Here is a 26,078-nt window from a genome sequence, read left to right as displayed (position 1 = left end):
CAGATTATAGCTGGGGGACCCATATGGCAGGAAGATGTATTTAGGGCACATGGTCCGCAAGTCAAATGCATCTACATATCAATCAAAAAGAGATGCTAGCTGTTCAGAATGCCCTGACAGCCTTCGACGATATACTTCATCCAGGACAACTACTAATAAAGACGGACAATACTACAGTCATGTGGTACATAAACAAGCATAGGGGCACGCATTCCTACCCCCTCTGCAGACTAGCCATGAACTTGTGGGACACAGCACTGACTTACCAAGTACATCTGCATGCACAATTCCTGCCAGGAAGGATAAATACTCTGGCAGATGAACTAAGCAGAAACATAATGGACCCCCACGAGTGGAAACTGGATCCACAAGTCTTCAGCATGATAACAAGGAACTGGAGTTGCCCAGACATAGACCTATTTGCCTCCCCTCACAACTGCCAACTACAGAGATTCTGCACAAGCAAGCATGGAAAGTGGATGCTCTATCTTTCAACTGGAAAAACCTAACAGTATATGCATTTCCTCCTCTGCCTCTCCTCCCCAAGGTACTCCTCAAGGTCAGACAAGAGAAGCCAAAAATGATACTGATTGCCCCAGACTGGCCCCGCCAGCACTGGTACCCAATCCTAAAGAGCTTGTCTCAATGCCCAGCTTGGACATTACCTCAAATTCCTCACCTATTGACCCAACAAGACAGTATGATACTGCACAGCCAACTCAGGACCTTAAACCTGGCAGCATGACGAGTAATGTAGCCATTCAAGACGCACCTCTCTCTAAAGCAGTGATGGATGTTATTTTGCAGGCCCGGAGGCCTAGCACCAGAAAATCTTTTGCAGAAAAATGGAAGAGATTCTGTGCTTGGAACCAGGCACAAGGTATTGACACGACTGTTCCAAATATTCCTCAGATTTTGCAATACTTAACTGAGATGCTGGATAAAGGCCTTTCCTTTTCATTAATTAAAATTCATGCCTCTGCCATTTCAGCTCATTACAGTACTGAACCACCTATTTTTTCTCATCCATTACTAAGGCAGTACCTCAGAGGGGCCAAAAACATAAGACCTCCAAGGACAGCACCAATACCTGCATGGGACCTCAACTATGTGTTGGAAAAACTCACACTGCCTCCTTTTGAGCCAGCCTCTGCAGCTGATATAAAATTCTTATCCTGGAAAACAGCTCTGCTCCTAGCAATTACCTCCGCTAGAAAAGTCTCAAAGTTACAGGCACTCATGGCTGTGGAACCTTTTATCATTTTCCATCCTGACAGGGTTTCTCTAAGGACAAACTCTACATTTATGCCTAAGGTAGTGTCCAGTGTGGCCCTTAACCAAACAATTAATTTGCCTACTTTTTATCCAAACCCACAGAATAAGGGTGAGAGGCTTCTGCATTCTTTGGACATTCACAGGCAGCTACGCTTCTACTTGGACAGAACCAAAGTTTTCAGAAAGACTGAATGACTTCTAGTAGCATATGCTGCAGGATCACTAGGAAAGCCTATCTCAAAACTGACTATTTCAAAGTGGATAGGCCACTGCATTCATTTCTGCTATTCACAGCATGGCAAATCAGTGCCTAAGGGCATTAGGCCACATTCAACCAGAGCAGCAGCCACTTCAGCAGCCTTCCTCAGAGGAGTACCAACCAAAGACATCTTAGAGGCTGCGTCTTGGAGTTCAGTGCATACTTTTACACAGCACTACCACTTACCTCTCTATTCTAAGTCCAGGGCAGGCTTTGCCACTGCGGTTCTGCAGGGCATGATAGCCTCTCCTAATCCTATTTAGCACCAGCCTCCTAACCTTAGCTTTGGGATTCAACCCATTTTAATGACTGCAACAGTGAAACACGATGAACATAGTACAGTTGTGTACCTACCATAAATGCAGATGTTCGAGTGTATTCACTGTTGCAGTCGAGGTTACCCTCCCACCATCCCCCTTTTTACCTTGCTGGGACTTATCTATACTTCTTTATTCTATACATCCTATGTGGTGTATTTGCTTGTAGAGGAAGGAAAAGTTGATTTTTGTGTATGCATGCTTATTGGCATAATGTAGCCTACCATTTTAGGGGCACCTGACATCTGGGGCAAGAAAAACTGAAGAAAATGGCGTCGGCTGCATCTTTTATAATCCTGGCGCACTGACGTCAGGGAAGAGGCGACAGCAACCGACACCGAACCTAGACTTTGGAACTCGGGCTGACTGCAGGTAGCCCTCCAGCAGGATAACCCAATTGTAATGACTGCAACAGTGAATACACGCGAACATCTACATTTATGGTAGGTACACAACTGTACTTTACACTTATCGAGTGGCATACCCCAGGGTTCAGTCTTGGGTCCTCTGTTATTTGGGATATACTTTTCTGAGGTACAGGCCAAAACCAGTGCGCTATCGCTGACCAGGTTTGCAGATGACTGTAGGTTGGGAGCTGTCATCAATTTCCCTAGTGACGTGGACATCCTCCAAGATGGTCTCACCCAAATGACTGGTGCCAGGAACATGGCCTCAAGCTGAATACAAAAAAATGCATCATCACCACCTTTGAGGAGGGAGATGTCCCCTCAACTTATCACGTTAATACCAACGTTCTATGCACGCAGTCAGTCGTGAGGGATTTGGAACCCAGATTGATAGCAGCCTGACTTTTGACCACCATGTTGCTTCCATTGTATGGGAAGCTTTCTACATGGCCCACCTCATAAGTAAGGGTATCTCATCCGGGGACAGAGAGATCATAACATCCCTGTATTCTTCCCTTATAAGGCCCATTGAGTACAACACCCCATTCGACATGTACCTCGCAAAGCACATGCAGCAGCTGGAGAGACCACAGAGGTTCCTCACCAGGAGAATCCAGGGCCTCAAAAGTCTACCATACACAGGCTAAAAGCCCTATCCCTCTATTCTGTTTCATACAGACTCCTCAGAGGTGACCTCTGTCAGGCATACAAGGCGATCTCAGACCCTGCCTTGAAGGGACTGCTGCATATCCGCAAGTCAAGCTCCACTCAAGTAACCCGCACACGTGGCCTCAACCTGGTCTGTGACATCCATAGGACTTGCTGGCGGGACAGATTTGTGTCCCAGAGACTTCCCCATCTATGGAATAGACTCCCTCTCCACGTCAAGCAGAGTACCTCTTTTTAAGTGCAATCTGGATAACTGTATAGGAAATAGAAAATACATCCCTGGGATTCCACCCGTGTCTCTGCTGGACAGGGGCATCGGGTGCTGATTTGTCTATGCATTGGCTAAACTCTTGGCTAGGCTTATAAGGGCATTAGGGCCAATAACCTAGTAACTTCCTATAATCTGAGGGTCAGAAAATGTTACTGTTGTAGTTAAGAAGTATAAAGTAGGTTCATAGGGTTGCAGCTTTTACTTCGTACTTGACCACTGGTATTGTTATTTAGGACCCTTTTCATTCACATTCACAGCGTGGGTCTTATTGCTCTAGATTTACACATCTGCACTCCATTTATTTGATAGTACTGCCATCCTTGAGAGAGTCTCGTTATGCTTTCATTTCTCACCTAAGTTGGCATTGATTAAAAAAATGCTGTTTTGTCATTGTATTCATTTTATATTCATTGGTGTTTTTTTGCATTTTAGATGTGTTTGGCTACAGAAGGAGTTAAAATAAAGAAAGAAAAAGAAGAGACAGTTGGCTGTCTACAACTTTCTGGACATTCAGCAGTTACTGGCATATCTGATGTCAGGAACATTAAAAAAGAACATTTCTGCACTTCAGTCCCTTGTGCCACTGGCATCAGCATAGACAATACATTAGGACACATTAAAACGGAGAAAGCTAAGAAAAAAAAGAAAAAAAACAAGAGCATCTTGAATAAGGTAGACAGAATAAACACTAAGAAAGGTTGCAAGAAGAGAAAATCTTCCGAATCTGATATAGAAAGTGTCATTTATACCATTGAGGCAGTTGCCAAAGGGGACTGGGGGGCTGAGCAGAATGTAGAAAGACCACGAAAAAAAATATGCTTCTTCCCCAGTGCCAAAGGGAGTTTGTTAGATGCAAGACTGCTGAAGAAAAGAATAAAACCAAAGTTGAAGAAGTTGAAAGAAAAAACTTTTGAACCCATTTATGAGCCAACATCACCTGAATCTCTCAGTGTTCCCACAAGTCCACTGATATTAAAGTCTTTAGAAGGCATAACGCATGATCCATCCTCTCTTGGGGAGAACAGGCAACCACCTAATGTGCTGGAACATGTGAAAACTGAGGAAGTGGAAGACTGTAAAAAGGCAGAAGCAGGTGGTTCGCGCAAATCTGAAAGGTCTTGCAAAGGTGCTCTTTACAAAACCTTAGTTTCTGAGGGCATGCTGACATCTTTGCGAGCTAATGTTGACAGAGGTAAGTGAAATAGGTTAATTCACATAGTTCACAGAATAAAATTCCATACTTTACAGTTTTTAGGCCAGAATGCATTCACTTATGACCATGAAATGTGTTGAGCTTAACTCATTACAGCTGAGTGACGTCTACAGGCATTTCTGCAGTTACCTCCTACTGCTCCTCTAGGCGTCAAATATTGCCTGTTCATATTTGCATTAATAATTCCAAAACCATGTTACATACAAGGTATCGGAAAATTTTATCTTGAAGCATACATGATAGCAAACACAATTGTCTTTGATATATGACCTCTGTCAATGGGTATTTGTTAAAAATGTAAGGTGATAACTTAAATTTTTAAATGCTAAAGCCACGCCCACTAGGAGTTAAAGGTACACATTCAAAAGAGCTCTACTGGAAATAGTAGTGCTTTTTATCATTCATAAAAGTTTGTAATGTTGGGGGTTGATGTTTATGGTACTTGATAGCAAAGTTTGAGTATGTTTGAGTCTTAGCTTTGTAGGCTGATCATGTACCATAATCCTGTTCAGAAGCCAGTTGACACTAGGAAATGTCTTCCACTTAAAATGGTATAGATAGTTTTTAAGGGATTTCAAGAAGGTTGCCCTCTATATGGTTGAACATTCTTAATGTGTTTAAAAACAGCATTAAGAAGTTTGAACACACAGAATACTGGACACACTAAATATTGAAGGTACAGAAGATTGAGAGAGGAAAAGTATTTCCTTTCGCAATTTTCACACTAACCCCCCCCCCCCCAATAACACTAGCATCAGATTTGTCTGAATAGAGGCAGTGTTACAAGAAGGTTTTTATTAAGGTATGGTATAGGGTTAGGTTTGGGCTAGGGGCAGCATTATGGTTACCACCCATTACTGCCCCCCTACACCAACTTAGTAATGTTTTTTTTTGTTCCAGCAAGCAGGTTTTGATGCTAACTGTGGCCACTGTTCAGGGATTTCTTTTGCCACTAACACTAGTGGTTTGCGCAGTCACCTAGTGATGCTTGCAGTGTTAATAAGGCAAGACATTATCATTTATTCTCTGTTGCATCATGCCAGACTATACTATTTAGCCATTGCTACTTTACCAGGAGGCAGGAGACGTTTATTACTAAGTTCGCACCCATGTCATACCACTGGGATTAAGAGACGACCCTATGATACTTAGATGTCCCCTTTCCTTGACTGTTTCTCAATTGACCCAAAGTCATCATTGGTTATCATGGATGACTTCTTCATTTCTGCACTAGTGGACTGTGACCTGTAATGCTTTTGTGTATAAATTGTACTTGCCCTTAACATTTCTGTTCATAGTACAGCCGCAAGTATAAGGTATATGCAGCATTAAGGTCTTTACTCGTACATTGTTCAAAATCAAAGGAAAGTATTAAGGAATTAAAGGATGTGCACTTACACCAGCATGTTTAGGTGCTCCCACAGTTAAGATGACCAGCAGCACAGTTACTGACTTTTTTGTAATGGCATTGTTTCCAGAGGATTATATCCCAGAACCACTCTGTTTTTTTTTTTTTTCCTTTTGTTTTTCCCTGGATGAACAAGATGTTTGAAAGAATCCACATCTCTACACAAATGTTTTGTATCATGTATTTGTCTGTAATGAGCAAATGTTGCTCAAGTAGTACATATGTGACGAGTGCAATTACCACAGAGGTTGGTTAGTATTTGCTTCATGTCATGTTTGGGAGAAAAAACAGCCTGGCTTCAGTTCATTTTACTTTTCTGTAAATATCAGTGCATTGTATTTCCCCGTGTAGTTCAGCTCCTGATCTTGTCAGCTGCTAAACATACGTTTGTTAAAGTAATAAATAACATTAAGACTTTACCTTACTTTGCCTTCAGTCAGTAATAACACTTTAGGATGTGCAAACAGAAATTTTATTCAACAGCGCTGGGAGACCATCTTCACAAAAATGTGTAAACCAATCTCAATGAATAAAGGAAGTTGCATCTTTTATACATTTACTTATCAATTCAACCATGCAAGGTTTTGATGTTACTGTACTGTGGCAAATCAATGACTAGAAATGTTCTCATTCCTCGTGATTCTCCCCTTGGACTTCACGTGAACACCTTCTTTTACATGGCCCACCTACTCTAAGGATCTTGTTTTTTGACCTTGGACATTTCATTTATCAGCAAACCTTTCCTAGCGACAACTCAGTCTTAGTCTGGAGGAATCAGGGTAACAAATTCCTTTTACACTAGTAACATGCCTCTGTTCCTTCGACACTTAACTTTTCCCAGTTATACATTAAAAGAATGCAATTGAAACACAGCAGTAACTTCAGCTTATGAAACTATTTTTCCACAATTCTGCATACAATCAATCATATTTTAGAATCATTAATGAAACTGAAATGAATATACATTTTAATAAGATTGATCTTGTCCCATAATCCCCCCTTTGACAGTGTTAGTGTCCTACAATACATGTACTTCTATTTTTATTTTTTTTTTAGCTTAAAATAAGCTTCAGCATTGTAGTATTTATCTTTTACTACAGTAGAATTTTCATTATCTGATATGGCAGCGGCATTTTATGTGCAGGCGGGATTAAACATCTTGTAATTACAGCCTTTAAAATAGAAAATGTTAAAATGATTAAAAATATAATAAAAAGTACAATTACAATACATTGGACTATACTAATTCTCAGGTTACCAAAAACTATGCCCAACCATCCAGAGAGAGTCCATTTTTATGATGTACTGTCCAAATTTTTGGCCCTTTGCTCCATGAAATTTGCCAGTTTTTCCTGTTTATCATAATAGTAACTAATATATGAACAGCAACAACTCCCTATGATGGCACATGACCCCCCTTTTTGCAGCAAGCATTATATCAAGTGCTAATTGATTTTGTAACACCACAGTTCGCATTTTAGTAATTTTTCGATTTACCATTCTAATGTGATGCGAAGTTTCGTTGACTACCTCCTGAAGAATATGAGCAAGCAAGCATGGTGATTTCGAGCATTGTCCTTTGCACTCCATATCCAGGAGTAAAGACTGAAAGTACTTGCTCTGCCCAGTGGATTGCTCACTTATTTCTCAGTCTACCTGCTGGTGGATTTTCAAAATGCTGATTAGCAGGGGTAGTAAATCCCAGACCAATTTGTAGGGCAACCAGGGGTAAGCACGATTACCACAGATGTAGTAACAATCCTTTGTTGTGCCCATGCCACGCCGCCAGTCATAGCTTTTTAAGTGCAAAGAGTCTAGCACGTTTTCATGCGTGGTATCATTACATTTGTTGTTGTTTTACCGGTACAGTCTAATTTCTGGCATAACATGTGTCCCCATGATGTGTGGTTGCAAGCTGAAGAGGCAAACTTCAAAAAATCAGTTACATTACGCCAAGTTAGACTGATGTCACTAAGATCTTTTGCAGATTACACCTGTGATGCAAGGACGGGAATCATAGGAATTCCTGCCTTAGAATGATGAGGTATATGCGAGCATACCCAACAGTTTGTTACATTCAAGTCTATAGCATATTGCCGAAGAACCAGCAAGAAACAGTTTTCTCTTGACCAGTTTATAAGAGGAAGCAGCAGGAAAAACAAAGTAAGTGTACCTTTTGTCACCGGATTCATCATGAACTGCTACTGAAGTTGATTTTCTTCACTGGGCAGATGATTCGTCTGTCGCACCTCGATCTCCCTCTGTTGACTGCAGTGGTTTGTTTGGGGTCCCCACATGACAAGTTTTCTTGCAATGAGACGAATGGATCCAAGTTGGTAGTCCTGCACAGCGAAGAGCAGTCAGGGTTGTTAACAGCACCTGGAAAGACCTTTCCACCTTAGATTAGACCGTTTTTTCTCTGGAAAGTTTTGACATAAACCCAATCACCTGGCTGCAGTTGATGACAAGGCTGGTCATGAGGTTGGGGAAGTACTGCTTTTATTGTTCAATAATATTACTGTAAAATACAGACAGACAAGTTTGCATCGGTATGAAATCATAGCGTCATCTGAAAAAGTTAAATCTGCATTTCCCACTGGAGGGGTAGCTGGAAGGGCCATGGATTTCCCCATTAATATTTCATACAGACTCAACTTTCAGGTGATATTCAGTCAGGCCATGATGTTCTGTAATGTTAAGGGGAGGGCCTGGGACCACATTAAGTGGGTTTCAGCACAAATCTTTGACATTTTATTTTTAAGGGTCCTATTTACCCTTTCTACTAATCCAGATGACTGTGGATGGTTGAGACAGTGAAAACTCAACTTAGTATTAAAAATTTTGCATAGCTCTTTCATTAATGAGTTATTAAACTGTGTTCCCTGGTCACAATTAATAGTGTATATGGTATACCAAAACGTGGTATAAATTCATACACGAGTTTCTTGACAACTGTGACTGCGTCAGCTTTGCGACCTGAGTAAGCTTTCTCTCATGCCAAAAACATGCATACCACCACCAAAATAAATTAAGTTAAAAGAGTCCTAGGCATCTGAATAAAGTCCTGCTGCATATTAACAAAGGGTCCCCAGGATGGTGGTAAACATCCAGTCTTAATCTTTGCGTTTTTACTAACATTATAGTCTTGACATGTAGCACAATTATTTACATACTGAAGTATCAAATAGGAGACATGAAGGGCATTCCAATTTCGGGTAATTTGATTAAATAAAACTGCCTTACCTGCATGGGCTGGTAAATGATATGCCCTTACCCGGTAAGGTAGTAAAGAGGCAGGCGCCACCAGTCGGCCGTCTGGATGTCGACACAATCCATCAGTGGATTTAATGCATCCGTCGTTAAGCCACCTCTGAACTCCCTGTGATGTATTAGCTTGAAAGGCTGACACTTACTTAAAATCAAACAGATCGTTACTGTTGGAGTTTGTCAGTTAACATGCACAGATCTTTGCAGTAGTCTTCTACTACCTGCTTAGCAGCTTGGTCTGCCAAATTATTGCCCTTTGTTACAGCATCTGTGCCCTTTTGATGGGTACAACATTTGATTACAGACAGCCTCCTAGGTAGCAAAAGTGCATCTAACTCTGATTTTATGTGCCTTGAATTTTTAATTTGATTTCCTGAAGAGGTCAAAAACCCTCTCTGCTTCCAAAGTTGCCCAAAATCATGTACCACCCCAAAAGCATAACAGCTGTCTGTAAAAATGTTGGCCACCTTGTGTTTGGCTAACTCACAGGCTTTTTGCAGAGCCACTAATTCACCTATTTGAGCAGAGTGAACACCCGCTATTCTTTGTTGCAACAGTATTGTATCTTCAGTGCAAATGGATATTCCTGCAGTCAGTTGTCCCCTTTGATTTCTTCCACAGGAACCATCCACGAATAGGTTTATGTCAGCGTTGGATATATGAGTGTCCTTTAAGTCTTTCATAGGGGAAAGTAGATAGTCACACAAGCACAGTCATCTACCATTCTTAGCAGGAGGCAACAGAGATGCAGGATGTAGGATGGGACAGCAGATCAGAGAGAACCGTAAGTTCATATTTAGTTAGATGTGCAGTCGAGAGTGGTTGAGTTTTCATCTTAAGTAAAAGAGATGATACAGAATTGAGGGACAGCTACTGTAAGATCATGCCTGAGCACCAGCGATTGTGCAAGAGTAACTGCCCTTAAACAGGGTGGAAATCCTTTTGCAACAGAATCAAGTGCTGTGCTGTAATAAGCTAATGGATGATAGCTGTTCCCATGTTTTTTTGCAAGTACTCCCTGTGCAAATCCATTTCTTTCATGACAGAATAACATAAAAGGTTTGTCAGTCTGGTAACCCTAAAGCTGGGACAGTAGCTAAAGCTTGTTTTAAATTCTGAAATTAATTTTCTTCTCCACTATCCCAAGGGAGCGGTTCCGGTGTATCCTGCTTTAAAAGATTTGTCAAAGGTTTAGCAATTTCTGCATAGTTAGGAATCCACAGTCTGCAGTATTCTATCATACCAAGGAAAGATCTAAGCTGTTGCTGAGTAGTCAGATGTGGGGCCTTTGATGTTGCATCAGTATGAAATGGTAACACCTTCCTACTACCCTGAGATATTAAATGGCGTGACTACAGTTATAGTTTCTCTTTCAACACTTTGTGTCCCTTTCTGTAAGGGTAGTCAGAAGATGCAGGGTGCCCTGCTGAGACTGCTGAAAGGAATTTGATGCTATTAGTAAGTCATCTACATATTGTACCAACACAGACCCACCCGGAAATGTCAAATTTTTCAAATATTTTTTCAGAATTTGAGGAGAAAATGAAGGAGATTGTGTATCCTTATGGTAACCGTGTCCAGGTATATTGCTGTCCCTGATAAGTAAAAGCAAATAGAAACTGATTTTCAGGGTGAATAGGTGTAGAAAAGAATGCTGAACATAAATCTGTCACGGAAAACTAACTAGTTGTAGGTGGTATGCAACTCAATATTGTTGCTAGATTTGGAACTCCAGGAAAAGTAGGCAGTACTGCATTATTTACAGCCCTTAAGTCTTGTACAAATCTATAAGTATCTTTTCCTGACTTTTTCGCAGGGAGAGTAGGAGTATTGCAAGGGCTTTTAGCTGGTGGTATTATTCCTTGCTGTATCAGAGACTGAATTACAGGTTTGATTCCCTGCTCTGCTTCCAGCTTTAGTGGATATTGTGGAACTCTAGGGAGAGGTTTTGATGGATTTAGTTTTATTTTTACTGGTTCTGCTGATTTCAGTATAACTACTTCATTAGCGTATTTAGCCCACAAGTTGGCAGGTACCTGCTTTAGTAACTTTTCATCTGCCTGTATGCTTTTAACAGGCTGTTCCTCAGCTTCTGCTAAAACTGCTAATACTTCCCCTCTGATTCTGTCGGAACATCCAAGTACACTCCTTCTGGGGTACAGTAAATAGTACAGCCCTGCTTGCATAACAGATCTCTTCTTAGCAGATTTACTGGTGCAGTAGTGCTCAGATGGAACAAATGCCTTTTTTCGATTGGACCTAAAGAAATGGAGATAGGTTCTGAGACAGGATACGTAACAGTAGCATTTGTCACTTCAACTGCCTTTACTTTATGCTTTGATACTGGTATTTGACTATCTGAAGTAATTTTTAACACAGACCTAGTGGCTCCAGTGTCCACCAGAAATGGGATTTTCTTTGAATTTATTTTCACCTTAACACAAGGTCCGGTTTGATCTATTGGCAATAGAGAATTAAGATTTATTTATGTGTTGTTTCCCTGACGTAGTCAGTATGGTGCTTCCTGACTCCTTCCAGTGTGAGGAGGTGGTGGAGGAAAAACTGCATTGTTATAATTTGGTTGCCATTCAGTCCAAGTATCTTGGACTCTCTGCATTCGCCTGTGGGCATTCTCCTCTCCAATGTCCTGCTTCTCCACAGTCGAAGCAAGAGGTCATTGCCAGCTCATTGTTGACAACCAACTGTACTTCATTCCCCTCTCCCAGTACTTTTACTAAATCCCGTAGCAATTCTTCTATCCCTTCCCCTGCTTTTGCCTCAACCCCTTGGGGTTTCCAGCTGCCTGATTTGTAAAGTTAACAGCTTATTCTCAGTGTCCCTTCCTCTGTTTTTTCTGATACTCTGTACAGTGATGTTTGTAGCACTTAATAAAGACTCTTAAGTCCTTTCCCTACCAGTGTATGAGCACTTACTTTATTTGATTTTCTACAGGGGCTTGCAGACCCTGCACAAAGGCTGCTGCAATAGCTGGCTTAGCTTGCTCTTCTGGGTCTCATATTTCTGAATGTTTAGCAAATACTGTTTTAAGGTGACTCAAATAGTCTGCAGGAGCTTTCCCTTTATTTTGTTTACATGCCTGTATTTTAGACCAGTCGGTCCTGACTTGACACACATCTGTAATTTTGTTTAACAATGCCGTCCTTTTATCTATTAATGCATTCCCCATGAGATTAAAATCCATTATCTCAGCTTTTTCCAGTAACTGCTTTTTTAATTTATCTGAAGTAATTACCCTAAGCAGCTGATTTAAATCTGTAGGATTGTAACATTCTGTCATAGTTATAATTTCTCTCTAAACTTTTAACGGATCTTTCCTAATGTTTGGAAAACGTTTAGACATAGTATGCAAATCAGCAGTGGTCCAAGGATGATGAACAAGTTCTCTATTAGCCCCCAGAATTTCCCTGAGAGGTGCCAAACGATCCCCTCCAGAGGCCACAATCTCTTGTTGTACTCTATCATGTGAGCATGCGTTATTAGTGACAGGAGTGTAATACTAATACCCCTTTTGGATAAGTAGAAGCTATTTGAAAAGGATAGGAAGAAGAACCTTCCTCGACTGCAGATGCCTATTCAGAAGATGAAGATTGAACAGGGGAGCTAATCTGAGATGTAACAGCATGCTGACTGTGTGATCAATGGACTGTTGACTGAAAGGTAAGGGTCTGAGTAACAGCAGAATCTTGTACAGGAGGTACCCATACCTGTGCATATGGGGTGGGGGGTGCAGTAGCTGCTGGAGGATTATCCTCCTCTTAGACGTTTCTGCCTTCGTTTTAGCCTTCATCCATTTGTTCCAAACCTGCTAAGACAGGATAAAGGGATTCCTTTTTACTGGTCTGTACTGCCTTCTTAACCTCTTTTACCTGTTGCAGCAATTTTTATTAGCATCCTGCATTTGAGCTTTTCTCCCCGGGCCTCTGCTGAAAATAGACATATATCCAGTCGGACTATCCTGGTCAACAAATGTAAAATAAATAAATAAATCCTGCAACCCTCTTAATGCTGACTCCTTTTCCCTTTTAAGTGCTTCGGTGTATGCCATTTGTTCCCCACTTTGCTTTTCTTTTCTTCCAAAACACCTTTCAGTTTCATCAGTTTAGTCCTGTAAGTTCCATTTAATGAAAGTACCCCACCAGAACAATTCTTAGTAAGCTGAAACCAGTCATGGAAATACTTCCAACTTTCTTTCCCATAATTATGGTGCATAAAATATGCAGGTGTTCCCTTTTCAGTACTTTGATCGTGCTTATTTATCTTTGTTCCCATTTAAAAAAAAATAATTTTTTAAAGACTTACCTTACAGATCCTAGATTCTGGCAGTTCAGAGAACAGAAAATAACTACAGTAATCCACACACCATGCAGAGAAGGAAGGGTAGGAATTCTGTCATCATGTAATGACAGAGGAGAAGTTTCTATCAGCCTTTTCCCACAGCACTCCCTTGCTTTCATCCCGTCACAAGCTCAAAAGTTACAGCTTTAGCACTGCAGTTGGGATAATGGGGTGGATAGGTTCTGTGTCCAGAACTGACCACTGTTTCAGTCACTCTGAGGGTACTTCCACATAGTCACACCTACGTCCCAGCGTGCTACGGGCTCATAAATTTGTGTTAACTGTGCATACTCTATGTCCCGACATGGTGTTGGCTCATGAACTGATTTTAACAGCGCATACTCTACATCCCAACACGCTGTAGGCTCATGAACTTGTTTCAACTTTATCTTTACCTTTTTTTTCATTCATTCATACATTAACGCAAAACATCTCTCATACCTTTCAATGCTGAGGGTACGTCCCTCGACACGAGGCACCTCCTTTTGTTAATTTGTGCACATACATTTAATAAATTGTTCTCATTTGCTGTGAGGTCCTCCCACTAGCAAGAAATTTCCTGTGGGGTCCTCCCACTATTACTTTGCATACCTTACAATCAACTTAGTCATTCAACAAAAACACAATTATTCAATCATTCTACATTTTGCTATAATTGTCTAAAAGAGAGAAACCACACCCTTTTTCCCTTACAAAACAATTCCCTTGCCAAGGCCAGTTTGTTTGCGCACCCTGAATAGCTGCACATCTGAGGCTCTGACTATTCCACACAAAACAGTGTGAAATTCACAGACAGTCTTTGATGGACCATATTCCCCACTACTGCCTTGCAGCAATACTAAAGTTCAGAACCAGAGAACAGTACAAAAATGTTAGAGTAATAAATAAATAACATTAAGAACTTACCTTATTTTGCCTTTAGTCAGGAATAACACATTGGGATATGCAAACAGAAATTTTATTTAACAACACCGGGAGACCATCTTTATAAAAATGTGTAAACCGGTCTCAATGAACAAAAGAAACTGCGTCTTTTATACATTTACTTATCAATTCAACCATGGAAGGTTTTGACGTGACAGTACTTGTGACAAATCAGTGACTAGAAATTTTCTCATTCCTCATGATTCTCACCTTGGACTTCACGTGAACACCTTCTTTTGCATGGCCCACCTGCTCTAAGGATCTTGTTTTTTGACCTTGGACATTTCATTTATCAGCAAACCTTTCCTAGCAACAACTCACTCTCAGCCTGGAGGAATCAGGCTAACAGATTCCTTTTACACTAGTAACATGCCTATGCTCCTTCAACGCTTTTCCCTGTTACATATTAAAAAATGCACTTGAAATACAGCAATAACTTTAGCTTATGAAACAATTTTTCCACAGTTCTGCATACAAATTTTATTTGTTTCTAACAATCATATTTTAGAATCATTAATGAAACTGAAATTAATAGACATTTTAATGAGACTGATCTTGTCCCATAACATGTTGATGTGCTTTATTGACAGCTGCTGTGGAAATAAATAAAGGAATACTATGCTGATCCACTAATAGAAAGCACTCCTAGAACACGGGTGATGTGATACCTTTTTATTGGCCCAAACTAGGTTTTATATTGGTTCAGATTTTGATCTGGCAGGTTGCTGAGGTTAGATGCATCTACTTGTGCCTGTAAAGGGGGAGACCCAATTATATAATTTTTGTTTATTTCTGTTTTATAGACAGGTAAGTATGTCGACTGGTCAGAAGACCCATTTCAGGTGAAATCTGGCCCAGGTGAGCAGATACAACAGAAGAGTGAAAAACTGTGTTAAAACTTATGTAATGTGACTGTAAACATTAATATGTAGTCTAAATATATACATAAAATAAATACAGCAAATACTTATTTCCATATACTGAATAAAGACTACAAGAAATATAATACATGTAGGTAGCAAAGCCAGCATGTATGGATCATACTTAATCGTTGGCTTAAAAAGATGCTTGAAAATGCCATTGTTGGGAAAATGTATGTAGCTCAGATGTTTACTGTGACAACTTATACCTTAGAGACAAATACTGTGTGCGTGCGTGTGTGAGTGAGAGAGAGAAACTTCTATCCCAGTGTAAAACTAAAGGTTTTCCCTGCATGATGCATTAAAGTTGGTGTTCACTAAGCAGGGAAGAAAACTCAAAGCACAAGTCAGCTACTCTGACATGTAGTAGGAAGGTAAATAGAATAAAAAAATAAGTGCAGGAGGATTAGTTAAATCCAAAGAAGGAAAAAAACAAGTTAGAATTCATAATTTGTTGCTCTGTCTTAAAGTGAAATCTTTCTGAGCTGATGTTTATCGTGGTAGTCCCTACCTTTTTCATAGCATCACAGAGACCTACAATCACTGTAATTACCACATTTAAAAAAAATTCTCTCTCTCAGCGACTTCATATTAATAGAGACAAATTTATAAATTATAATTTTTCTTCCTCTGGATTTAACCACTCTTCCTGCACTACATTGTGATTTATTTTCCCATTTAAAGTCTGGAAAGTTGACTTTCATGTTTTCTTCCAAGCAAAATGAACATCAGTTCTGTTTTTTTCTTTAAATACTGTTATTGAATTAAATATGAGTAATCAAACCATATTTTTCAAGTTCACATTTACAAAGATTGCGCATCTCACATATTGTCATATAATCAAAGCAATGTTACATAAATTCAATTCCTGCCTTCTCCTAAACATTGTTCTCAATCCAAAACATGTTTCTGCTTGTATTGTTCCCACATTTTTCATTTTTCCTATGTAATTTACTCCTACCCTTTTCTAAGGATCCCACTTCCTGTTCTTTTAGCTCTGTATTCCATTTTCTATTAATTGCTTTTTTATGAGCCACCAGAATTAAACTTAAGGTGTTACTATGTCTAGGCAATTTAGATTTTTTATCCCAAGTCAAAAAAAAAAAAACTTCCTTAGTTACACCCGTTTGCTCACCCGGAATTCCTTACAGGGTATTCTGTAGGGAATTTTTAAAGTCTGCCAACTCATTATAGTCCAAGAACATATGCTCCCAGATACCTCTTTCCTTCCCCCTTACACCTCCATCATTTGCCATCTACCTGAGGAAAGCTTCTTTAGAGTCTGCTTGAGGTATAAAAAAGCCTAGATTTTGTTACATATTTGGGAGCCATACATATGTCCTCCCAATGTTTCTTTGTGAATTGCATATTTAATCTCTTCTCAATCTTTTCTGAAATCTTCTGATCGATTCCTGTAGTTACTGTGCAGTATTTTGTGCACTCTACTAATTATCCCCTTTTTTGAACCGCATCTGTTCTAGATTCAGTTGAAAGGTCAGCCAGTGCAGGTCTTTCATTTAGGATTCCACTATCACTTTCTCTTTGTCTATATTCTGATTTCAATCCCTGATACGAAATGTAGTCGCTAGCCTGCAAACCAAATGTCTTCCTGGCCTGTTCCCTTTCTGTTACCTTTTCCTCTCTATTTACTTTGTCAGCTTCCTCCAGTAAATTCCAGCCCCCTGTTGCCTATTCTCTGTACCCCTAATTGCAGTCGTCCATATTGGAAGATTCACCTTTCTCCATTCCCATGTTGGCTTAGGTTTTTAGTATACATTTTCTGCTTTATGAATAGAATATTCTGTATGGCTGATATTCTCCTTAAGAATCTGCATCCAAAGTCCCATTTTTCCTTATTTTGTGAATTACCCCTTACTGCTTCATCATCACCCCTTTCCACTTTGAATTGTAGCTTTCTGCTTGTGTTATATATAGGATCCTTAAGTGTGTAGCTCTAAAATATCCATTCTGATTAGGTAATCTTAAATTTCCTTGTTTTGGGAGGATCAGCTTATCCCACTTGACTCTTGCCTTCTTCCCCTCCCAAATAAAATCCTTCAACAATACTAAATCACACTCTCATAGTTGCTGACTCTAGTACTAAACTCTTTGGTGTAACCATTGATAATCAGCTAAAATTCGACCTCCACATAAATAACTGCATCAGGAAAACCCATAAAAAACTAGGACTTCTCTACAGAAATACAAAATTCCTAACCTCTGAATCTAGAACCACAATCACACATGCTTATCGTTTGCCATGTTTAACATACTGCTCCCAAATACTCAGAAATCTTAGCTCCATCTTACTTGGCAAACTCAAATCAACCTATCACAAAATAGCGTGATTTGCTGCACAACGAACCTACAAATCTCACCACTGTATCTCTCTCAAACATCTAAAATGGCTCACACTACTAGACCTCCTACTCCTCTCTCAGCTCCAAGTTATACACTCCATTATTTATTCACATTCCTACTGTCCAGCACTAGACACCATAATCTGCCACTATGTTTCATTCAGACTAGTCAGGAGCTCTACCCAAGACCTTTTACGAATTTACAAGCCCAAGTCCAAAATAGGAGCCATTACATACAACTACCATCCCTGTATTGCTTGGAACAAACTCCCACAAGAAATTAGATCACTTTCACATCCTAAAGTATTCAAACTAGCCACTAAAGAGTACTTAAAAAGTCACTGGATTTGTACCTGTTCTCAGCCTCCTTGAATATACCTCCACTAAATAACAAACCTAACTTCCTCTGTCTTACCATTATTCCATCTCTATACCAAAATTTGTACAACTTAAACTAGTCTACTTCATCATTTTTTACCTAACACTATCTCCTTTCCTTCTGCTGCAGTAGTCTTCATAACATTTTTATAGATAATTGTAACTGCATATATATATATATATATATATATATATATATATATATATATATGACAACTGTTCTACAAGTTTTATTATGAATGTTTATAATGTTAACTGTGTTTGTAACGGTTATTTTTTTGTAACTATGTTTTGGACTTTTCTCCCCGGCCCTCTGCTGAAAAAGTCCTTTTGCTCAGTCAGACAATCCCGGTTAACAAATGTAAAATAAAATAAAATTACTGTTCACAACCTCTCCTCTTGTTGATAAAAATATGCCTGACTTGTGTATAAAAACCAAAGGGACTAAAACATTTTTACTGCTTGTATCTTGCTATCTGTATCAGTAGGCAAGAACTTCCATTCTTGAGTTGTTTTTTTTATCTCATCCCACATATCCTTAGATGCTTTAACAGAATCCCTTTTAAGGAAACCAGTCTGGTGGACCCCTGCCATAAACAAGCTATACAATAGAAGGAGGAAACTAGTACAGAAAAAGAGTAAAATCCCAAGAAGACAAGACATCCCTGAATCAGTATCAGCAAGAAACTACAATCCCTCATAAAATCATCCAAGGCTAGCTTCAAAAGAAATATTGCCAAGGACTCCAAAGATAACCACAAGGCATTGTTTAGCTATGTCAAGAATCTAAGTGGCAATTCTCAGATCTGCTTGGAGTTAGTGCAGAATAGCACAAAATATACTGAACCGACCAATATCACCAAAATCCTGGCAGACAGGTTCATTGCAAACTTCATCCCCCTCTCACCCCAAAAACGGCCCATAACCATACCAGAAGAATGTAGTGCTCCTGAAATCACAGGCACGCATGTTAAAACAGCCCTCTCCAAAGCCAAAAACACAGCATCAATGGGACCGGACAGTGTCCCAGGCTGCGTCCTACACGAGCTCAAAGATGAACTAACCCCTCACCTAAACACACTGTTCAAACTCATTCTCTCCACAGGCTACGTGCCCATAGAGTGGCGGACAGCAACGGTTATTCCGCTCCACAAAGGTGGAGCCACACACACACCCTGGGAACTATCGCCCTATAAGCCTGACTAGCTTGGTCTGCAAGGCTGTGGAGTGCATCATCATGGATCTCATTAACAGAGACATTGGGAACCTCCAAACACTGAACCCCACCCAGTTTGGCTTTAAGGGCAGATCATGTCTCCTAAACCTGATGGACTTCTTTGAGACAGTTACAAAGGTTATAGATGAGGGAAAGGTGGTCCACACAGCCTACCTAGACCTCGCAAAGGCATTTGACACCATTCCCCATTCTGGTATTATAGACAAGCTCACCAGCCTGAACATAAACCCCTACATCACAAAATGGGTTGCCAACTGGCTCACAGACAGAACCCACATGGTAAGAGTTGCGGGAGCTAGGTCTGACTCCAAATCTGTTACAAGTGATGTTCCCCAGGGCTCAGTACTAGGACCCCTCCTGTTTGGCATATACTTCTCAGAGGTACAGGCAAGCACAGGAGGACTTTGGCTGACCAAGTTCACAGACGACTGCAAACTAGGGGCTGTAATTGACTCTCTGGCTGACACAGACATTGTCCAAAAGGGTCTCACTGAGACAGATACCTGGTGTCAGAACCATGGCCTCAAGCTAAATGCCAAAAAGTGCATAGTCACCCCCTTTGGAAAAAACAAAGTACCCACAAACTACCACATAGGTGGTAGCCCCTAAAGTACAGAAGACGTAATAAGGGATCTGGGGACCCAAGTAGATAGTAATCTCTCCTTTGAAATTCACATTGCCAAAGTGGTTAGAAAATCGTTCTATGTGGCCCACCTAATCACAAAAAGGGTTTGCATCCAGATCAAGAAGAGGTCATTGTGCCCCTCTACGCATCACTCATCAGACCCATCATAGAGTACAATGCCCCATTTGGGATGTACCTTACAAGACACCTGCAACAGCTGGAAAGACCACAGAAGTACCTCACCAAGAGGATCACTGGCCTAAAACAGATGCCCTATGAGGCTCGACTGAAGAAACTCCAGCTGTACTTGGTTGCATACCACCTACTCAGAGGTGATCTCTGCCTGACATACATGGCCATGTCCAGCCTAGAATTGATGGACATGCTCCACCTAAAAAAAAAACATATCCCCTCGAGCCACACGCTCTAGGGATCTAAATCTCACCACAACAATAAATGGGACGTGCTGGAGGGATAGATTCCTGTCCCAGAACTTCCCATGCTCTGGAATAAGATTCCAGTCTACATTAGGCAGAGCTCCTCACTAACACTCTTCAAGAGAAAACTTGACGAGTGGATGGGAAACGGAAAGTTTACCCCGGGGATCACTTCAGTGGCTCTACTGGACAGAGACACAGGGAACTAATCAAAGGGGGTGGCGAAAGCCAGTACATTCCAGCTAGGCTTATAAATGCCTTCGAGCAGATGACCTAGTACCTACCTATGAACTTATGAACATAGTTTATTGCTGTAACTTCATTCATTTTTTATATCTGCCCCCCCCCCCCCCAAAAAAAAAAAAAAAGAAAGAAAACTGTTTTAGAATGTTCTAAAACACTGAAGTCCCTTTCTGGTTCCAAAAGGTACAAAATAATACCATCTACAAATAAAGCCAACCTTTCTTAAACACCATACCGATTATATCCTTGAGTTTCTGAGTCCTTTATTTTCTTTGCCAGTTCTAAATATAACGCAAATAATAAAGGGGAAAGTGGACACCCTTGCCTGGTCCTTCTGTTCAGACCTAATTTATCAGAGAGGTACCTTCCCACTTTGATTTTTTTTTTTTTACTCTGATCCTTCATACATCTTACTAATTAACCTTATTATTGTGTCAGAAAATGCAATGACTCCATTGCCCTACTCATGAAATCCCAGCTTATTCTGTCGAATGTTTTCTCTGCATCAAGACCCACTAATAACAGTGCTGTTTTCTTACATTCTGCTTCCCTTTGTGTCATAACTGTTCTGTTAATGTTGTAAATGTTTGCCTCTCCTTCAAAAAACCACATTGGTTCACATCCGTCAATTTTGGCCTCACCTTTGCCATTCTTTTAGTGATTATAGACATAAGCACTAGGTAGTCATGGTTTAAGATTGAAATGGGACTATATGAAGCTGAGTCAGATAGGTCTTCACTGTATTTTGGTATTACAGCAACCCCAGCTTTTTTTTTCCAGGATGTTGGTGCTTCCCCTCCTTTTAAAGTACTGTTAAAACCTTCTAGATCTTTATCCCTTTCTTCCTTCCTAGCTTCGAAACTTTCACCAGAGTAGCATCTGTTCCTGAAGATATTCATGCAGACTTGTTATACATCACCATTTTTATCTCATCTCCTCATATCTTAACTTAGTTTTTAAGCCTCATCTGCCTCTAAGCTTTGCATTTTTAAGTCTTTCATAAATATTTACATTTGTTCATTTTCTTTATCTCCCCTACTTCTTTGTTTTATACAAATTGTTATAAAATGTCTAAAATAGCTCTGCAACCTCCGCATGATTTGTGGTTATTTTTCCTGTTATAAGCTTCCTAAGTTTGGCAACAGTGCTGTGGTTAGCATTGTCGCCTCACAGTAAGCGATTCTCCCGTTCGATTCTTAGCTGGGCTGCCTTCTGTTCTGAATCTGCATGTCCTCCTTGTGTTTGTGTAGGTTTCCTCCGATATTCCAAAGACGTGTCTGGAGTATTTCTCCCCTGGCCTCCACCGAAAAGGAGCTGTACTCTTTAGACTTCCCCAGTAAGCAAATGTTAAATAATAATAAATAAAACAAACAACCCTTTCTACTTTCTGTTGCCCAAGTCACTGTGTTAAAAGGTTTTTGTCCTGTAGAGTTCTTATTAAAAAAAAAAAAAAAAAAAAAAAAACACTTGCTTAACAGCAGTCTTTTAAACTCCTGCATATTTTCCCTTATTTTCTCTTTAGCACTCACAATTGTGCCTCTTCTTGTTTTGCAAGATTCCCCTTATTTTTTAATACTTCAACGTTTGTTAGCCCTTCTAAATAATTTTTGTTGCTTCTTAACCAGATATCTTTTTTTCTCTTATTTCTACCCTATTTTTAAATTCTAGTTTTATTTTATTCACCAGTACCTAGGTTGTAAGTTCTGGAGTATTTTCTATATTCCCCTAATAACTCCCAGATAATTTCCACTACCCATTCCTCTCTTTTTAACAGGTAAGTGGGGAAGGGCCCATCTCTCATCTTTACTTCATTATCCTGCATTTGTATCATAGCAGTTATTAGTGCACAATCTGAAATATTTATTGGATGTGTGTCAAAGTTCTCAATTAAAAACACGTGTTCCTGTGAAATGTAATATCCAGAGTTGTCTGTTTTTGTCTGATCTGCCCTCGGAGCCTTATACCAGAGTATTGGATCAAGGAGCTCTAACTCCTCCCCACATTTCTCATCTCCTGCCTGAATTACCCAGATCTCTCTTGTTGCCAGCAAAACCAGAGAGGCTGCAGAGAGCTCCAACTTTTTTCACTATAGGTGAAAAATGATTGCATTTTCCTCCTCCATTTAGTGTAGTATTTAGAAGAAAGGATAGAGAAAGGTAAGAAAAGGTCAGTAGATCCGGAGTGCCTTTTTGCATCTGCATTCTACTGCAACCAGGATCCGAATTCCCTACCCAAAAACTTCCTTTTGCTCCAGGACTGCCCCAGACTTCAGTCCCTGACACTTCAGAAGTTACTATCAGGACCTGCTTCTTCAAGGTCCAAATTCTTAGCCCAAAAAAAAGAGGGGACCTCAGACCAATATTGGATCTCAGCAGTCTAAATCAGTATGCCAAACAGACAAAAATTCTGGATGGTCATGATACAGTCCATTCTACCCCTTTTGAGGAAGGATACCTGGATGTGCTCTATTGGTCTCCAGGGCACCTACTATCATATCAAGATCCAGAAGCAATCCAGGAGATTCTTCCTTTTCTATCTGGAAAATTCACTATCAGTTCAAAGTGCTGCCATTTGATCTCCGCTGGTGTTCACCAAGATTATGGCATTTATAACAACTTACCTGTGGCTACAAGGGATCCAAGTCTTCCCATATTTAGACAAATGGCTTCTAACTGCTACCTTCAGGCATCTACTGTTACACCAGTCAGTGTTTCTTTCCCTGACAAATCACTTGGGGAACATCAATAAACTACGACAAAAGCAAACTATTCCCATCTCAGAGCAAAATAGACACTGTGCATCAGATAGCAAAACAACTTCTGGCAAGAGTCAAATTATTAAGGTCTGTAGCCCTTAGTGTTGCAACACGCTCAAGCAAGACTTGTTCTACAACTCTTAAGACTGATTGCCTCTTCTATTACTGTGTCCCTTTGACCAGATACCACATAAGAGACCTACACTGGTCAGAAGCAGTACAATGGTCACAGACTTCAGGCTCTTCACAACAGGATTCAATTTACGCTGGTATGTAAGAATCATATGCAGTATTGCCTTACATCCCAGACAGTTAAGGGCAGATCACTTTGTCGTCTTACTTTCAGAGCCACAGTCAACATGGACAACTCCATTCTAGGGTGGGGTCATTATGAAGGGAAGACTGTTCAAGGGATATGGTCAGCAACAGAGGCTAAACTTCACATCAGTGTCTTGGAGTTAAGGGCAGTCCTCCTAATATTGCAGGCCTTTCAGGACTATCTACCTATGAATGTGATTGCTATCCATTTGGACAACATGTCATTGGTCTGGTACAGCAACAAACAAGGTGGAACATACTTGTACCCACTTTGTCAGGAAGCCATGAGAGTTTAACAGTGAGTGATTTCTTCAAGATGCTTTCTACTACCAATACACAATGTTAAGTTGTCAAGCTCGCCTTCATTCTTGCTGGATGGGTTCGGAGCCGATCCTCGGCTCCGACTCGGCACTAGAGCCGATCCTCGGACGCGACGGGCACTAGCTTTAGCTCGAGAACTCCTTTTACCAGCTCGAGGCAACCCTATATCCCATGATGCAACTACCCCAGATCTCGTTGCCGCTTAGCGAAAGAGGTCTCCTTTGCCAGCTGAGGTAAGTTTTTCTTGTTAAATAAGAAAATTTAATTTCCTTCAGTGTCAGGTTAGCCTGTATTTAGTACAGCCCACCCTATTCCCTTCCTTTTTAAACTTTTAATTTAGTTTTTTCAGTTAAAGTTTTAGTCAGGCCTAGTTCCCCAAGTTATTCCCTTCCTGTGTGTTTGTGTAGGGATTAAGTTGTGTGTTTGTGGGGACTGTGTGTGTATATCCTGTTAGGATGTCTAAGGAAGGCAAGGTCTCAGGCTTCAGAAGTGTGACCAGTGCTGTCAGAAAATGTCCCTGACAGGCGGTCACACTTCTGTGTATTGCCTGGGGCCTTTGCACCTGTCATGCCTTTAGCCAGCGAGTCCTGCAGGAAAGGAGGAACAAACTGATCCTCCGAGGTTTGTTGAAACCTGAAGGTTCTCCTCCAGGAAAACCTCTTAAGCCACCGGGCTCAGGCTACAGTGTCTAAGCCTCCTTCCGGCTGGAACCGATGCTTCTTCTGCCAGAGTGGTGGGTTGGGTGCGCCGGCTCCGATACCCTGACCCATCTGGGGTTCAGCGGAGCCATGAGCCATCTTCGAGATCTTCCAGGCTGTCTGACCACGATTTGGAGAGGGTGGTAAGCAGGCTGTTGAGGCACTGGCCCAAATGCTCCATAGCCCGTCTCAACAGACTTGGCTACAGCCCCAATTCTTGAGATTCCTCCTCCGACTCCACACCAGAGTTCGGAGCCGAGGAGGACATCGACTCTTTGCGCATGCCGAGCCGACATCCTCGCTCCGTCATCCCGATCTCCTCCTTGAGACTTTCCTTGGAGGGATCCGTCGTCGTTTCCACCACTGACTCCGAGGGGCTAGTGGCATCGGACCCTTGTCGACCCGCTCTCCCTCTCGCGGGGGCTTTGGTAAGTCGGCACCGACATGCCCTCCGGAGCCTTCTCTCCTTGGAGCCGACCATTCCTGTTTCTTGGGCCGGGTGTGTTCAGGTCTCCCGGGAGAGGAGCCTTTGAGGTGATGAGGAGTGTCCTGGCCTCTGAGCCTGGTCAACGGTCTATCCCTCTAGCTCCTCCCTCATCAGTGCCTGCAGAAGCCTCTTGCCAGCCTCTTGCTCTCAGGCCCAGGGATCCAGGTTTCCCCACTGGGAATTTCCTCCTCTTCGAGGTTTCTCCTGACCCTGTAGGTGAACCCCGAAGAAGAGGCGGTAAGAGGAAACACACAGACTCCCTGAGTCTACTACATCTGATACCGACTTAGATGAGTCGGAGGGTTCCCACGTCCCCTCTGAGGATGTCTCATTTTCAGACATCCTTGAGCTCCTCAAACAGAGGTCCATTGACCCCTCCGAGGATGAGTCGGTATACCTGGAGGCTTTGGATCCCGACCCTCCACCTCCTGGTGTCTCCTTCACCCACTCATGTGTTGCAGGTAGTGGCTCGCTCAGATTCTGTGGAACCTGTCCCCAGGAGACCATCCAAATTCATCACGGCCCTTCGGACAAACAGTTCCTGTCCAAAGGTGTCTCTGTGGATGCTATGGTGGTGGCGGCCACTAAGAAGGAACTGGCGGATCCTTCAGTACCTGTCCATCCTCCTAATAAGGATTCTAGGACCATGGACAGGTATGGGCGGATGTTTTCTTCAGCGACCTTTGCAATGCTGAATTACCTTTGTCACTTCACCAGGCTTCCAGCGAGATATTCTCAAGGAACTGGGGAAGTAGTCCAGGATCCTTCAGCTGCTGGGGCTCAGGAAAAGATTGCCTCTCAGCTAGCTATCCTGAATTGATATCTAACTCCTCCATGCGGCTCATATCTTATGCAGCCGATGGAGCGAGCAGGCCGCAGGCACAGGTGTTGCTCTTAGACGCCAAGCCTGGATGCGGCTGTGTTTTTTTATGG

The 26,078-nt window shown here is 41.2% G+C and overlaps 1 protein-coding gene across 4 annotated transcripts in view; it reads left to right on the top strand.

Moving 5' to 3' along the window:
- BBX (BBX high mobility group box domain containing) overlaps positions 1-26,078 on the top strand; it is a 2,705,004-nt gene that overhangs the window by 1,640,326 nt on the left and 1,038,600 nt on the right. For all 4 annotated transcript variants that reach the window (XM_044071093.1, XM_044071095.1, XM_044071094.1 and 1 more), the window contains one exon: positions 3,631-4,390. In XM_044071093.1, the coding sequence (XP_043927028.1) occupies positions 3,631-4,390 (760 nt within the window). The remainder of the gene's footprint in view (positions 1-3,630; positions 4,391-26,078) is intronic.

Source organism: Protopterus annectens, chromosome 5.part0 (assembly GCF_019279795.1).
Source record: "Protopterus annectens isolate FY-2018-M chromosome 5.part0, PAN1.0, whole genome shotgun sequence".
Classification (NCBI taxonomy): Eukaryota; Metazoa; Chordata; order Ceratodontiformes; family Protopteridae; genus Protopterus; species Protopterus annectens.
The sequence above is the reverse complement of the archived record's forward strand: the minus strand, read 5'-3'. Positions and strand labels throughout refer to the sequence as shown.